We start from the raw sequence: 16,969 nt of genomic DNA, 5'->3' as shown, positions 1-16,969 counted from the left end.
AAGGGTACAGCTCAATACATGGCAGTGCACAGAGCACAGCAATGCCCTCTCCCCGATTCCCTGTACAAAGAATGATCTGGCCCCCAGTGTTAAGAGCCGAGGGTTGAGTGTCTCCCTCACGGGGCTGAAGACTAATTGGCACAGCCCCGGCACAGAACAAACATCAATAAATGGGAACTACTATTTTTAGGACCGTACTTCCCCCAAATTAAAAAAAAAACCACTTTGAGTGGGGAGGAAGTGGTAATGTGGCAATGTCAGGAATTGACTCTGCTGAATCCCAATTCTGGTGACTTCTAACTGAAAGGGATCTTTGATTTTTTTTTTTTTTTTTCAACAGCCACTGGGTCTTCACAGGCTGTTTGCAGCCGTTGATTAGAACTGAACGTAGTAGGAAGGGCTTCTAATTCCTCCAGGGTTTTTAGCTTCATCAGCTGCCAGTAGTTCAAGAACATTCCTACTAAGTTAGCCCTTGTCTCTCGGATGTTCACAGCTTTCTCTGGTCGACTCTCCCTGTGGTTCAAAACCACTCAGGTTTCTCTTGCTGGAAAACCAAAACGAAAACCCTCCCTGAGCCTCACACTTCCTCAGTGCCCAGCCTTCTCTTCTCATCCCCTTCCTGGGATTCCAGAGGTGTTTGCCTCACTGCCCCCTCTCAGCCTCCTGTGGCCTGCCCTGCCATGACCTTCTCCCCTTTCCGACAATGAGTTTCAAGCCTCATCCTACATCTTCCCTGCATTCAGCACTGCTGACCACTCCCCCTCGAACATCTCTTAACTTTCCTGTCCTACCCACCGTGTCCTACCCACCGCTCGTTCCTCCTACCACTCTGATCTATTCTCACTCTCCCTCTTCTTCTCAAATGTTATAAATGGAGCTCTTAAGAGGCTCAGGCCAAGGCCGCCTTCTCCCTCTATGCTCCTGCTCTACTCAGCACCAAAGCAACTGCATCCACTCCTAGATCTGCACTCATCTCCCACACGAGACTCATGATCCACCCTGGTTGCCGCTGTTCCTTGGAGCCCCCAAACTGGAGTATGTACAACAGCCTGTTCGCCAGATCTGCTTGGTAGCCTCAAAACCCTCAAACTCAACACACTTACAGCTAGTCTTGTGGTCTGTCCTACGAGCCTGGCCCAATTCCAGCGCCCTTGTCCCAGGGAATGGCCTTGCCATCCACCCAAGTGGGGAAGCCAGAAGCTAGGTGAGTTCCTCCATCCCAACAGCCACCTGCTCCCTCAGCATCCCCCAGGGTCTCTCCTCCCTACTGTCTGTGCATGATTGTGTGTACTTACCTAATCCCCCCATTTCTCCTTTGCTTCTCTAGAGCCCCCATCCTCCCTGCAGCCAGAGCCACCTATTAAGATTACGTCTAATGACATCACTCACAGCCCTACCTCTGGGATCTCTTGAGGCCATTGCTCTGATAAAACCCAATCTCCCTCCTTACCTTGGCACACAAGGCTCCACAAGGCATCTGGCCTGCCCTCCTCCTAGCCTAGCAATCCCTGGTGCAGCCCTCTGTCCTCTGCACCAGCTTGATGGTTTTCTGATCCTGCAGGTCACCAGGTAACCCACTGGTTCCCCCTCAGGCCACCCACCTCCCTCCAGGGACACCTTCCATACCATCCACCTGTGGTCTGCAGTCATGTCTTTTTTTTTTTTTTTTTCAGCACTCCTTGTGATCATAATCTTTTTTTTTTAAGATTTTATTTATCTACTCTGGGGGTGGGGCTGGGGACAAGTAGACCCCTTGCTGAGCACAAAGTCCAGGGTGGGGGGCTTGATCCCAGAACCCTGAGACCATGACATGAGTCAAAATCGTAAGTCAGACACTTAACCAACAGAGCCACCCAGGCACCCTGGTTGTAATATTATTCATACCTTCCACCTGGGGGTGTGGGGCAAGAGGACAGTAAGTTTTATGAGGCCACTCACCCTGTCCTTTGTGCTTATCATTATATTCCTAGCACCTGGACACAGAACTTTACACTCATTAAATATAGTGAATAGTAAATGTTCAACAAATAGAAGCTATGATTATAATCTCCAAGCAGAACCAGGGAGACAGCAAACTCTGGACTGACCCCAGAGGACCTTCTGGATCCAAACTCCATCCACTCTCATCCCCTCTTTGCCCACGTGTCTTGTTCGACTTGATGAGGGTCACCTGGGCCAAATCTGGAAGGAAAACTAAGTGTGGGTGGATGCCTGGGTAGCACGGTGGGGTTTAGTGCTTTTGCTACATTGGCTGAGTCTTTCCACCAGCTGGTCTGGTTGCAGGGGTCGGGGGCGGGGGGCTGTCTTTCTCTCAGGAGTACCCAGAGGTCAGCTGAGCAACCTGGAAGCCAAGCTGCTTGAAGGAACCCAGAAGAGCTGAACTCCCATGAGAAAGAGAGAGGAATGGCTTCCAAATAGCCAAATTGTTCTAGGCAAAGACAAACAATCACCAAGGTTTGGTTCTTGAGTATGTATTTTTTACTGAAAAAATCATTCATAAATTAACATACAAAAATGTACAAACACATGAGTAAATAATGTAATGACAAAGGACTATTCTTGTGAAAAGTGTTTTTAAAACATCTTTAGATTTCAGTGCAAAAACGTACCCCTGGCACCTCTTAAAACATAAGAGCAAGCTCAAAAAAAACGTAGTGATGGAAGGAAGCTAGCTACCTTCAATGCCATTGTCAACGGTGAGTGGACACAATCAATACTTTTGGCTGTTGCTCAATTATTAACGTCTGTGGTAGAGGAGCTCCAACAAGAATCCCTGTAATGTCAAAAGGAATATTTTTGCAATAACTCTTCGCCCAGAAAAACAGCATGAAAGGAGAAACATTTCCCTGCAAGCAGCTAAGACAAGACTGATTTAAGGGGTCACCCATCAGTAGCCTTAAAAGAATTTCAGCTGCCAAAATACGCACAAGGTCACATTTGGTTCTTATTGTTCTTTTTTTTCCTTTTTTTAACTTGAGAATCTCACACCATTAATAGCTCACGGGCCTGGCTGTATGTTCTTAACTTTTATGTTTCCCACACGATCCTCGACCTGGTGGGTAAATGACTAAGCGGTGCGCAGTAAGAGATTTCACACTAATAAAACAAACTCACACATGATCGCAAAATAATTTCAGTGACCTTACTTCAAGCAGTGAAAAGACACCTTTCCTTTTATCCTCAAATCAAGCATTTTCTTTTTAAGATCAAGTGTTGAGCCTTTTGCCAATGTTTTGTTCTTGGTGGGTAAATACGTTTGTGAAAAGCTTTGCATGGGACCATTTTACAACACTGCTGTGTACACACATATCATCTTTAACCAAGGACTGGCCCAACCTAGCAAATTCTTCCAAATGACATCATGGCTGTATCACCCTGAAAGTGGTTCACAGCCTTCAGTAATGAGAGAGGACAGGAGAAGGAAAAGGATGAGGAGAATCAAGACCAGCACACCGGCCTAGGGGGAGGCAGGAGAAAAGGGAGAAAGAAATCTTTATTGCTCTGGGCACCAGACTTCAAAGGAAAACCAAGTGAGCTCCTGTGTGTAATGTTCTGTTGTGAAGGTCTTTCAAAGCATGAGATGCTCAACATTCTTTTAAAACATATGATACAACTTACCAGCATTTTCAAGGGCAGCAGCCTGCTCTCTCATATGAGCCGATAAGAGCTTTGTAATGCAGTTGCTTTTCTAAAATACCACTCTATTCTTCAAAAGAACAAAAGCACGAACAAAAAACAAGGCCTGGCCAATCACTCCCACAGCTTGTGGGGATCATATGTCCATGGAAGCGACACATGCAACGGAGAAAACCCCAACCCACACGTATCTACACAAATACACTCCCCTACACACACATCCATGTAAACCATGAAAATTAAGGAAGTTGAAGGCAAACAAGGCAATTAAAAAAAATATGAAGTACTTTTCAGAAAGTACTCCTAATCACAATATATAAATATGTTTTATGGAAAAGGAGAGGAAAAGACTGGCATTTTTCAGAATCCTGCAGAAGGCAAGAGGGACCAGAATCGAGGGATTTGGCTCAGGGAGAAACAGAGGCACAACTTCAAGGGCAATTCAGAATCTAACTTCAAGAAGTGCATGGGGTGTGAACCCAGCACACAGGCTTGGGTCCTGGCATTGTCTGTCCACCTGCAAAACTCAGATGGGTCTACCCTGGCCCCCAGCTGACCCACAGCACACAAATGTCACCTGCTCCCTGGCTTCTTCAGTCCATTGCTCCTTAGTTCTAGGAACTGGTTCATAATGTTGACAAAGAATCTTTCCAGAAACTGAAAAGGGAAATATTCAGAGGAATCACTGAAGCTAGCTGATAATTTAGGCACAGATTTCAGGAATTGTGGCCAAGTTCCAAAAGAGCAAAATAAAATAAAAAAGAGGCAGAAAACTGACCCACCCACCCTACCCCACCACTCTCAGTGATGAAAGAACAAAGAATAAAGTTCAGAGATCCAGGGGTGTGTGGACACAGAGGCCCCCCAAAGGGTCCGCTTTGAGCAGGAGGGCTCCTGTTTAGCAGAAGACGGGGATGAGACTGTACATGCCCAACTGGGAAGAGAGTCCACAGCAAAAGTCAAGAGCAAGACTTCTGGAAGAGGAGGATGGGAGGGGGCAGGAGTGAGCTACCAGTGATAGGCTGGACTGTCTCGATCTGTTTGCGACATGCCCTACGTCCACTCCCTTCCAAAGCAATAGCAATTTGGGAGGTGATAGCCTTCCACTGCATTTTAACTGAGTTCCCGCATTTGCCAACCAAATAAGTGATCTAATATATAAATCCTCGGTTTGAATTGGAGCCAGCTATAAAATTAAATTTAAAAAAGGCATTTTACATGGCTTATTTACAATTATACTTCTTCAAGAAGTGATTATTATAGGTCTATTTATCTTCCCCAATCCCTCCCCCCACCCTCCATCCCCACCCAAAGCAGGTAAAGAAAGAAAGAAAAGAAAGGAAGAAAGAAAGAAAGAAAGAAAGAAAGAAAGAAAGAAAGAAAGAAAGAAAGAAAGAAAATGAAACCAAAGAGAACACCAGAGATGGAGAAGAATGGTGTGTGGAGTTTCATTTGCTCTTCCTAAAACGCAGCTGCCCTGTGGTGGGGTTGCCTCTTTGCTCTGAAGGCCAAGAAGCTTCAAAGGCCATTCGTAGGAACAGGCTCGGCGCCAGGACCACAGCAGAGCTCAGTTCCGGGTCTGGAGATCCTGGCTGAGACGGCACGCTGGGGTAGGCGACCGGGGGGAGGAGAGCAGCAGGACAGACATCCGTCTTGTGAAAATAGAAAGCCAGTCCTGATGAAGGAAGCTCCCCATCCACAGTGAAGGCGTTTTGTGCGTGTATACTGTTCACATTTTCTCCTCAAACCCTGTGATCCTTCATCAGACACTGTATTTCTATTCTCTTCCTGGGTGGAGCCCCAAGACCTCACTCCCCAGGTTGCTTTCTTGGTGGTGGTGGGTAAAGCAAACACATGTTCTCTCCTCATCTCAGTACTCGGTCACCTGAGCCAGCTCGGGTGTCAAGTTGACAGTAATGTTTTTATACAAGGCGTCGTATGTGATGTTTGCAAAGTAGTTCAAGTTGTTGAGGCCGTCCAGCCCTTGTCGTTCTTTGGACTTCCGCAGCAGAGCATACCTGTTTAAGCAGAGAGCAGAGTGGTGGCTCTGAGTGAGGGGCCAAAGCCCAGGGTGGTGCTCCTGCCTCACATGGCAGGGGACCGGCCTGCCCCGGTCAGCTGCACCACACCGAAGGTGGTTAGTATTAGAAACACCTTCTCTTACATGCTGGGTACTTCAGTTATGACATCATTCCATTTAATGCACCCACTCCTTAAGTAAATGAGGAAACCAAGGCTCCTGGTGTTCAATGACCTGCCCAAAGTAGGGGGAGTGGGAGGTAAGATATTACACATACATCAGATGAGCACGATCCGGGTCTGCATTCAGTACCTTCCTACTCCTATGACAGTGGAGTTCACGCAATCAGAGCTGGTGCTCCAGAGAACAGTCCTCCTCCCAGTAAACGAGACCAAAATGCACTTTTGAACACGTGGAGATGTCATTCTACTGACATGGCTCAATTAAGCCAGGATGGAACTTCCTTATCGAATGCACACACACAAACAGAAGCTTGGGGTGCCCTTCCAAACTGGAGCTCACAGAATGGGTGCCAACCCTGCTTTGTCATGTCAGTGCAAGTTACACAGAGACCTTTAACTGAGTGGACTTTTCTCCAACGCCCTACCGGCTACAGAGAAGACCATGAAGCTTAGGATGTCAAATGAGCAATCTCCAAATGAGATCTATGATCATATTTTTCACCGATAATCTGATTTCACACAAATGCCTGCCTCATGGAAACATGAAAATCTATCTAGGAAGTATAAGGCAGCCAAAATAGGACCATGGAGAGGAGGTGGGAAGACAGACAAGGGGGCTGCAATATGATATGCTCTGGGACATCTGGAAATGCAAAATATAGAGGATATTTGTAGAATATCCTCTACAAGAGTAAATAAACTACCAACCTTCCAAGAAACTGGACTTCTCCTCGATGGTGATGAGGAATAGACTTGTACTTCCCCGTGTCACCTTCTGGCCGGCTCACAGAGTAGCCTGCATTCTGTACTCTGTTCGAGACAAAAACGTTGGGCTAGATAGATAAAATGATCAAGTACCACAGATGACCACACCTGTGCCGAGGTTGAGAACTCCCAAGATAAACAACAGAACTTCTTCTGCATCCAAATATTCAATTGCTTACCCTCTGGATTAAGTTCATGGCTTTAGAAAAGTAGGTCTACAATACAAAAGAGTGTTGAAAAAGAAAAGAAATTCGAAATTCAAAATTTTGGGAGTAAGGCATGATGCAGGTTCTCAGTGACAGGTCCAACAGGGAGCATTCCCCAGGAGATGAGTGCACACATACTCTCTCCCTGCCGGCTTCTTTGGGACCTATCAAAAATGCTTTTCTCACTGGTGGACAGCATCTTTCTTGTCCATAAACTACTATAAAGCAAGTCAGTAAAGCCAGAGTAGCACTGTGTTTTCCCTGCTTATGAACTTAATTACTCTGCCCACCTCCCCCATCGCCAGGGAGATGAACTAATTTGTATGACACCCTCTGATCTAGATGTAAAACTTCACAACACTATGAGGAAAGCAGAACTAAGGAGGTGTTTGGTTATTAACCCTTAATGTGATAAAGACAGGATTTCCCAAGTTGGGTTTACTGGAAACTTGATAGGGCTATAAGAAATAATACGTGGAGGTAGACTTTGGATATCTATGTGAAACTTATGGTTGTCTTCATATTTTAAAACTGTGGGAGAATATTATTTCAACATCCTCCTTTTAACTCCAAGTTATACTCTCCTTTTGATATTGGGAAATGCATTCTTGCTCTTAATTTGGTAAGTGCATAGAGAATGTCTACTGTGTGCTTGGGAATTGTGCAGGGCACTGGGGTGAACCAGCTCCTGTTCCTGTGCCCGGGGGCTCCTGCTGAGCTGGGGACAGTGTGAGCTGAGAATTATGACAGATGTCCTGGGACAGCTCAACCAGTTACGTTCATGGAAAACTGTTCATCCTCACTAGGTTCCTAAGAAATCCAAATGGATGGATTAAAAGGAAGAGATGCCATTTTTACCTCTCAAACTGAGAAAGATTATGTCTGGACCTCCTCTGTCCAGTACAGCAGCCCCAAGCCACATGTGACTACTAAAGGGCTGAAGTGTGGCAAAATGTAAAAGGTGGTTTATAACCAGTAATGTAAGAAAGTAGGAATGTTTATGCACCACTGCTCAGACTCTTCTGCAACCTCTTTTGGAGAAAAATCCTGACCATAACTTTCCAAATTTGAAAGAGCATTTATTTGACTCTGTAGTTCTACAACTAGGGATTTAATTTGAAGAAATACTTGCATAGGTGAACAAGGATATTCAAAATTGTAAACAATGTTCCTTGACAGGAGAGGATTAAAATAAAATATCATGTATCTACATAAAGGAATACCATGCAATTGTTAGAGATAATGAAGCGGCTCTCTCTGTATTAACATGGTTGGAAAGAGAGACAGGATGGGTCTGGGTTGTTTGTATATGGATATAAAGATGCAGAGGAAGAGCCCTGTTAAAATGGCTACTTCCTGGGAACGAAATAGGACAAAACCATTATGCTGTTTGGTTTATTTATTTATTTATTTATTTATGCTGTTTGGTTTATACGCCTTGTATTATCTGACTTTTTACCAGCAAGTATTACATTGTAATTAAAAACAACAACTAACTTTTTTTTAAAGCCCATCTATAAAATCAACAGATAAGAGGTGGAGATTCTTTTGCTTATTTGTTCCTTATTAGGTTACTGTTTACTTATTACTCTGCAAAAAGATCAGTTTACACTACTCAAATATAACATCATTCTTGCAAACTTGTATAATCCAAGTCTTATCTGATAGTAGAGGCAAATCTGTGTACACTCATCACGAATATGTGACCTCTGGCTTGGGGAGGTTTTAGTGAAATGTGCTATGAATATAAAACAGATATCAGATTTCAAAGGTATAGTGAGAGAAAAAATAAATGTGAAGCATCCCATTAATTCTTCATACTGATTATATGTCAGAAGGATATTATTTTTAATATATTGTGATAAATCTACTGTTGGCATGTATTATTAATACATTAAAATTAATTTCATCTCTTTTTCTTTTTTTAAAGATTTTATTTATTTATTCATGAGAAAAAAAGAGAGAGAGAGAGAGAGAGAGAGAGAGAGAGAGAGAGAGATTGGCAGAGACACAGGCAGAGGGAGAAACAGGATCCATGCAAGGAGCCTGATGTGGGACTCGATCTAGGGTCTCCAGGATCACACCCTGAGCTGCAGGCGACGCTAAACCGCTGTGCCACCGGGGCTGCCCTTTTTTAACCTTTTTAAACGTGGCTAACTAGGATGTTTCACATTACCTAGATGGCTTGCACCCTACATCTCATGCACAGCACTGGTCTGAGGAGCCTAAGGTAGCATTTTTAGACGGCACCGAAACTAGAAGAAGGGAGTACCTGTTCCACAGGTCGTCATCTTCTCCACCCCAACCCCAGAAAGCGTTCGGAAAGCCATTGATCTTCCGAAACTGTTCCACTGTTAAGCCGCTCACTCCACCAAAGAACTCAGTGTAAGGAAGCCTAGAAGGAGACATACAGCTTCGATCATCTGGGAATCCAAGGATGGTTTCTTCCCCTGGGAAGAGTCACCATTTCACTGGAGAACTCTGTCTTTTGTGACACAGTGCACTCTGTGCTACTACCCTGAACCACCTGCAGCCATTTCCTCATGCTGAGACGCAGGGATCTTTGTAGCTAACTACGTGTTTCTCTAATTGCTATGTTTCATAACAGCTTTATTGAAACATAACTGACATTCCAAATGATTCACCTAAAGTGTATAATTCCATAGTTTTTAGGCTATTCATGGAGTTGTGCAACCATGAACCCCAATCCATTTAAATACCTTTCATCACCCCAAAAAGAAACCTTGTACCCATTAGCAGTCACTCCTCGTTCCCCCTCCTTGCTGCAACCATTGCTCTGTCTCTATGGATTTGCTTATTCTGGACAAGTCATGGGAGTACAATCATGCAACATGTGGCCTTTGGTAACTAGCTTCTTTCACACAGGAGTGTTTTCTTTCTTTTTTTTTTTTTCCACAGGAGTGTTTTCAAGGTTCATTAATCTGGTCACATGTATCAGGACTCCATTCCTTTTTACTGTTTCCATGCTGTGGCTGTGCTAATAGTGTTTAGTGTTTCCATGCTGTGGCTGCGCTCGATTTTGTTTATCCATTTGACAGTCAACGCATGCTGAGGAGGAGCTAATTGGATTTTGCCATCTTTGCATCTCTCAGCATCCTTTTAGATTTAACCTCTTCCAGAGGAAATGATACTTACAGATACATATACTTGTCCAACTTCGTTGCAAAGTGCCTTGGCATCTGCCCACATCCATAGTAGTTCCGATCGCTTTCTGGTATATGATCCACATCATGAAAAATAAGACAGTCCCAGTCCAAATCCTTCATTGCTTCTTGAAAACCGACGTTGAAAAGCATGGCTCGATTAAAAGGTTGGGTGCCAACCTATAAGAAGCAGGACTTTATTTTTTAAAAGGACTCGAGGAGCAAAATCTTCACTGCCTCCCAGCCTATAGGAGAGCTTACTGAACCTGATTAGGACAGGTTACTGAGCCAGAGATGGCTTGGCCAGCACACTCATCACTGCCTCACAAACCACTTGACATCTGGCCTCAATTTCCTTAGAAATAAGAAGGGTAACAAGCCCAAGCTCCTCTCTCCCAAGACTGTCATAAAAGCAAGCATTCGACCTCTAACAGCATCTGGAGGAGTATCCAGCCTCATAAAGGGAAGAAAGAACAATACAGCCATTTTTACCCATGGCTCCTTATCTTAAGGGGAATTTCCCGGGTCGGAAGACCAAAAACACCACCCAAAACAGCTCTGACTAAAACACCATACAAGGGGCCTTTGTTCAAGGGTATACAAAGTTCCCTCCTGGACTCAAGTCAGCCAGTGTTGAGAAACATCCCAAACCAGAAGCATAAAATTGCTCTCTGCTCCCCCTTTCAGCTCTGGGTGGCTCAATCCTAAAATTGCAGTTTCGCTGGCTCTGCACTCCAAAGGTGGATTGGCTGAAAGTGCTCTAAACTGCTATCTCAGAACAGAAAGAATAGGAAAGGATGGGCCACTCACTTGCTCAACCACATAAAATGCAAATCGCAGGCGCTGGCGCTGAAGCATGGGAATCAGGTGTCTGAGCAGGACTGGGAGGTGCTCGTGGCGGTTCCGGAAAGGGATGAGGATTGCCACCTGGAGAGGGTCATAGCAGAAGAAGCCGCATGGTTAATCCCCTTGACTTCTGCTTTGTAGCAGGACACAGCCATGGAATCAGTAACCAGCTAGTTTCTGGGGTGTTCTGGAAGGTTGCCTTGTCCTCAACCTCAACTAAACAAAGAGCTATGTTGGCAGGTAGGCCCCTGTACATGAGTGGACTTTGTTCTTACACGCACCATACTTTGTACATAGTGGGCCCACTGAATGAATTCACTCTAGACCACAACCCAGAGGAAGATATTCATTCTACACCATGACCCGGCACACAAACATGTCCATATATAAGCATACAACTAAAATGAACTCCACAAAATAGTACTTCCCCTTATGACAGGCAGCGCACTTTGAGATTATATATAGAGGGATCTATATGTATGTATGATCTATACATATATATGAATTTTTAAAAGAATGCTGGTCATTAAATTGATATTATATCCCAGTGACAGGCTGGAAACACCCATCTAGTCCAGATCTGCTTTGTTCATTGCAGGACTGGCACAGAAGCAGCACTTGAGCAAATACTTGCTGAAATAATAGAAGTGAGCCAGATCCACACACTGATGCCTCCTGATTGTAGTCCTGTAGGAAGCCACTAAGCAATTCTAAGCGTCAGGCTGGAAGCTCCAGTCTTTGTTGTACTAAACTCATGGTAACAATGCCAAACAAGGCACCAAGTACTGAATTTGTGAAAATGGCTTTTACAAACGTGGCATGAGAGACGCACCAACACTCCCCCTTGTTGAACCAGTATTCTTAAAAGGAGACAAAAGGGTCCTGCTCCGTCATAGGACTGATGCATGTTTCTGGAACTAGAGAGTACCCTTAGGGAAACCCACACTTCCAGAGTGTTTCCATCGAATGCAGATACTTTGCATCGGGTCGTAGGGTACAAATTAAGAATTATCATAGTCCGTGAATCCCATGGTGTCCTGGAATGATGGCAAGGCCAGATGCCCTTCCCAGCACCTCACGCCTGATTTCACACCCTACCTTCCATCGAGGCAGGCAATCTGAAGGCTTCCAGTGACCTCCGAGCTTGATGGCTGGGTCTTTAGAGAAGATTTCATGGATGTCATCCATTGCGATTTCACTCATGTTTATGTCTATTGGGCCCTCTGAACAGAGAGGGGGTGAGGGGAAGAAAAAGAATTAAGAGGTCAGAAAGTGACAGAATGTTTTCCCCTTATGACTGGGGTTTCACTCTCTAGAGAGGTTCAATGCTTTCTTCAGCTGACTGTGTTTGTCACAGAGATGTGAGGCCCTTCCCCTGCTTTGCAACTCCCTGCATTTCAGTTCATCACTATTACTGGGTTAAGCAGCAAGTCAAGAAATTAAGACTGAGGGGAGTGGCAGCTGAACTTCTCCAAGGGGAAGGAGGGAAGAAAGAGGCTGAGCTTGGAGCCTCTCTGCACACTTTGAGGCAAGCACAGACACAGGGTCCTTACTCAGTGACATTCGTCATATTATCAAACAAGTTATAATCAGTGTGGGATTTATACTGAAAGATAAAGCTAGTTGCCTGTATTTTCTCTAGGACATCCTAACAGATCCAAGTCACCAGACGGGGGATATGCAAAGCAAAGAGTGAAAAAACATGGTAGAAGATGGCACCAGGAACATAGGCAACTCTGCAGGAGGCGCTGAAGGGGGCCAGGACACATGGAGCTTTCATCTCCTGCTTCCAATGGCGGGGAGACATTTCTAGTCTCCACATAGCGGAGGCGTACTGAGAGATGGAGAACTCTCTCCCTTTCATTTAATTTTTTTGAAGATTTATTTATTTGACAGAGAGAGAGTGAGAGTGCGAGCGAGCATGCACAAGCAGGGGGAGAGGAAGAGGGAGAAGCAGGCTCCCTGACGAGCATCTCCCTTTCACTTTAATCAAATAAACAGACACGTCAGTTTGAAAAGCAGGGTACGCTCTACTCACTCATGGAAGGGAGCCTCTCGGGGCAGGTATGGTTTGCAAAGTAGGTGAAGTCTTCAGGAAGAAACGTTGTGGTTTGTAGGAAGGTTTCACTGTGGTTCAAGTCAAGAGGGTAATCTAGAGAGGTAAGAAAAAAGGCAGCTCAGACCGGCACAAGTCATCAATTCTGCAAGTCTCAGAGGAATACCAAAGAAGCATTTTTCTTAGATATCATCTTTTGCAGAATCAGGACTCTAGACTAGCTCTTCACTGCAGCTAAAAATTTGAACCCATCAATAAAAAGGTTAACCAGATGACACCATTTTAAGCAGTGTCTCTATTCTTACTGTTATTATAGCTTTATATGCTGTGTCCAAAAAACCCTACAATGTAATTAAAAACAAGCAAACAAAAAACAACCAGCAGCCCCCCACCCCATGTCTTCCTCTCTACAGGAACTGGTTTCACTTCTTTTAGCCAACTGCTTTAGCATTTACTTCCTGTATAGCTGTTCCAGATAATTCTGTTGTGACTTCCCACTGTGGGGCCTGTGGATTTTTGCTCCCTTCCCTGCCCTGCCCCTACCATACACACACCCTTTCATCCTCTTGTCTCCAAACATCTATGATTGCTGTGGTTCAGCCCGTCTTTAGCATCTACACTGAAGTATTTATTCTATAGATACTATTTGTAGTTGAGAAATGTGGGAAGTTATGATTCCTTTTCTTTTCCTGCACAATTTGGTCTGTGGGCTTTGTTTTATATGGAGCCTGACCTAACTGCCACCACCATCCCTCTTAGGACATCCACAAGCATCAGGGATTCTCTCACTTTAGTTTCCCAAAGGAGGTCCCACACCATCCGACCCACTCCAGGCCCACTGGCTCTCCCTTGCACCTGCTGTACAGATGTCATCCATTGGCCTCCCGACCTCAGCATCCTGGAGACTCCCTTCACTGCTCACCAGTGTGAACCCTCACTCTGCCTGGGTTCAATGTTTCCCTTATTCTTGCTGGAACACATCTTCCAAGTAGCTCCCTAAGCAGATGATGGGGAGTGGTTTTTGAAACCTTTGTACACCTGACTGTTTTTGTTCTTTCTTACTTGATTCATAGGTTAGCTGGGTTTACAGAATGCTAGGCTGGAAACAATTCTCCCTAAGGATTGTGGAAGTGCTATCCACTACCTTCTAGATTCCACCTACACCTACCTGTTAAATCTGAAGCCAATTCCAGGTCTTTGTGCAAGTGACTGGGTATTTCTAAAAGTGTGATGAACTCTCTCTCGGTTCAAGAAATGTCACATTTCTATTTTAAGGTCTATTTTTACCCACTGTGTTGACCATTTGACCTTTACAGTCTAGAAATTCATGTCCTCCCTGTTCTAGAATCTGGGGGCAGGACTAGAGGTACCTCTGTGGGGAGGATTCTCTTGCCTTCTGTATCCTACGCTCTTTCTGGAGAACAGAAAACATGAGTTAGATGTTGGACTTCCTCGTCCTCTGATTTTCTCATTTTTTTCAATCTTTTTAAGAAAGATTTTATTTATTTGAGAGAGAGAGAGAGAGAGCAAAAGAGACAGTGCACGGGTGGGCAGGGGGCAGAGGGAGAGGGAGAAACAGGATCCCTGCTGTGCAGAGAGCTGGACTCGGGGCTTGGTCCCAGGATCTCTGGGATCATGACTTGAGCTGAAGGCAAACGTTTAACTGACTGAGCCACCCAGGCACCTTCTAGTCCTTCTTTTAATTATGATTTGTTATTTTTTTAAGAAGTCCTTTTTATTTTCTGAATATTCATTTCTTACAATATACTTTTTTCATGTTTGCAATTGTTTTACCCTCACCTATCACATATGTGATAGCTGTTTGGCATTTTCTTTCCCCAGCATAGCCTGCTTCTCCCAGTTTGCTGCTGCTTATTTGTTTTGATCTCCAGAACCATGCTCCTTGGTCACCTGCTAATATTTAAGAATGGGGTACCAATCAGCTAACTGGAAGGGCTCTGACTGAGGTTCTTCATTGTAGGGTGTTCTGGTCAGAAGTCTGGTTTGGAAGCCTCCAGCATCAATATCTTAGGTTCTTTCTTTTTGGTCTAATCAGATTGCCCAGAGAGTGCTATTCTTTTTTAAGATTTTTTTTTTTTTTAAAGTAATCTCTACCCCCATTGTGGGGCTTGAACTCACAATCCTGAGACCAAGAATCATATGCTCTCTGACTGACCCAGCCAGGAGCCCCCAGAGCACTCTAATCTCTTACCAGAAGGGTGTAGTTCTTTTTACAAGCACACTGGGACAGAAGAGGAGAAAGGAGCTGGGTGCCCCTAAGCCAAGCCAGGTGCCCCAAGTTGAGGGGCCCGTTTTGCCATCCCTGAGGGTGATCAAGTCTCTAGTCTTTTGCCAGGATGGGGAAAGGATCTGGGTATCTGACTGCTTTTTAAATAGCTTTCAACTAATTTTTATCTTAGCTGCCACTTTTATTCTTATCTGCAAAAGTACTTGATATTGCTAATTCCTGAGCTTCTGGGGGATTCTGCAGTGGTTAGCAGCTTTCCCCGAGGCCACATTAACAGTCTGTCTTCTCGGGTCCGTCTGCTTTCCGACTTCCGACTTCTTGCTCTCTTCATTCTTCAGGGTTTATGCCATTGAACTCTCTCTCCCTCTCTCTCTCTCTCTCTCTCTCTCACTCACACACACACACACACACACACACACATACACACACACCCCTTCCTGTCGTCCCTAGGGAATCTGCGTGAAAGAGGACCTCCAACTTATGTTTTTACAGATAAAGAAACCAAGGCACCATATACACGACTGGTACAAGGAGACTTGGCTAGTGCACAACAGAGAAACTCTGGGTTAGTGATCCTTCCATTACACTGTACTATTTTTTCAGAGTACTAACATCTTACTCACCGATCCCCTTTGGGATTCAGGCAGGTTCTATGAAAATTAAAACTTCCTATTCAAACTCGCTTTTGCGCTGGAGAATTCTACAATCTTCGACTCAGGTATTTTTTTAAATAACATTGTGAGAGGGTTTCCAAGAATCAACAGCTAATAAAATCAGTGAATCCTTTATATAGGCACACACTATCTGCTCTACAAGTGCCCACAGGACACAACTCAGAGTCGACTTGAAGAGAATTCAGTCTCTTAATGGGGGTGGGGGCGGGGGGGGGGGGGGGGACGGGGGAGGACACAGAATGCTTTCTATCCTTTTTCTTAACAGCTTTCCTGAAAAACACCAAGCCTGCATTAATGGGCATAAACAAAACCAACATGAACCTTAAAGGCAAAATTACATTTACATTGAAATTTAAAAAAAAAAAAAAAGAAAGAAATTAGCGCCAAGTCCTCAGTTTGTACATGTTGTACATGCAAACCTGTCCTAAATTGATCTTTTTTGAAGGTATTAACTCTTCAAAAAGCTATGTCAAGAACCTCCAATACTAATCATTACTCTGGATAATTCTGATTTTGCTTAATTATATGTGTGTGTGTATAAATATATAAATGATTTTCTTTAAGAAAAGTTTTCACATGTACCAGACAATGTGTATTTTGTGATATGCACACATGTAGAGGGAAAAACCGCTTCGAAACAGCATCACGGTAATTACATTTGCTTCTCTGAAGGAGAAGAAATTCCCAGAGGCATTATAATAGCATTTTCATAAGCAAATTAAAAAAAATCACAGAAGAGAATAGTAATTCCGAGCAATGACAGAACCAAGCCTTAGAACTATAACCTAAACAGGAAATAAATGAAAACAAAACTAACATGTAGAAGAGACAAGACACTTTCTAGCTTTAGCAATCCTACCTTGAGGGTGTGTGAGAAGATACAGATAAAGCCGTTTCTACTCCCTTCAAACACTAATAAGCCCCATAGCAACCAGGAAAACAAAAGACAAAAATCAGCACCACTTATTTTTTCTTCTGATTACTAAATTAATAGTCATTTTTTAAAGACCCCACAAATATACTTTTTTTTTTTTTTTAAGATTCCATTTATTTATTTGACACAGAGAGAGAGAGAGAGAGAGAGAGAGAGAGAGATCACCAGTAGGCAGAGTGGCAGAGAGAGACAGAGAAACAGACCCTGGGATCATGAACTGAGCCGAAGGCAGACGACC

General features: G+C 44.1%; 1 protein-coding gene across 1 annotated transcript in view; it reads right to left on the bottom strand.

Annotated features, from left to right (window-relative positions):
- Positions 1 to 2,455: 2,455 nt before the first annotated feature.
- B4GALT5 (beta-1,4-galactosyltransferase 5) overlaps positions 2,456 to 16,969 on the bottom strand; it is a 76,444-nt gene continuing 61,930 nt past the window's right edge. Inside the window, exons 3-9 of the mRNA XM_041732719.1 lie at positions 12,858 to 12,971; positions 11,918 to 12,042; positions 10,784 to 10,900; positions 9,966 to 10,153; positions 9,082 to 9,204; positions 6,547 to 6,648; positions 2,456 to 5,654 (exon numbers count right to left, since the gene is read on the bottom strand). Of these exons, the coding sequence (XP_041588653.1) occupies positions 5,507 to 5,654; positions 6,547 to 6,648; positions 9,082 to 9,204; positions 9,966 to 10,153; positions 10,784 to 10,900; positions 11,918 to 12,042; positions 12,858 to 12,971 (917 nt within the window). The 3' untranslated portion in view covers positions 2,456 to 5,506. The remainder of the gene's footprint in view (positions 5,655 to 6,546; positions 6,649 to 9,081; positions 9,205 to 9,965; positions 10,154 to 10,783; positions 10,901 to 11,917; positions 12,043 to 12,857; positions 12,972 to 16,969) is intronic.

Source organism: Vulpes lagopus, chromosome 18 (genome assembly GCF_018345385.1).
Source record: "Vulpes lagopus strain Blue_001 chromosome 18, ASM1834538v1, whole genome shotgun sequence".
In the NCBI taxonomy this organism is placed as follows: Eukaryota; Metazoa; Chordata; class Mammalia; order Carnivora; family Canidae; genus Vulpes; species Vulpes lagopus.
The sequence above is the reverse complement of the archived record's forward strand: the minus strand, read 5'-3'. Positions and strand labels throughout refer to the sequence as shown.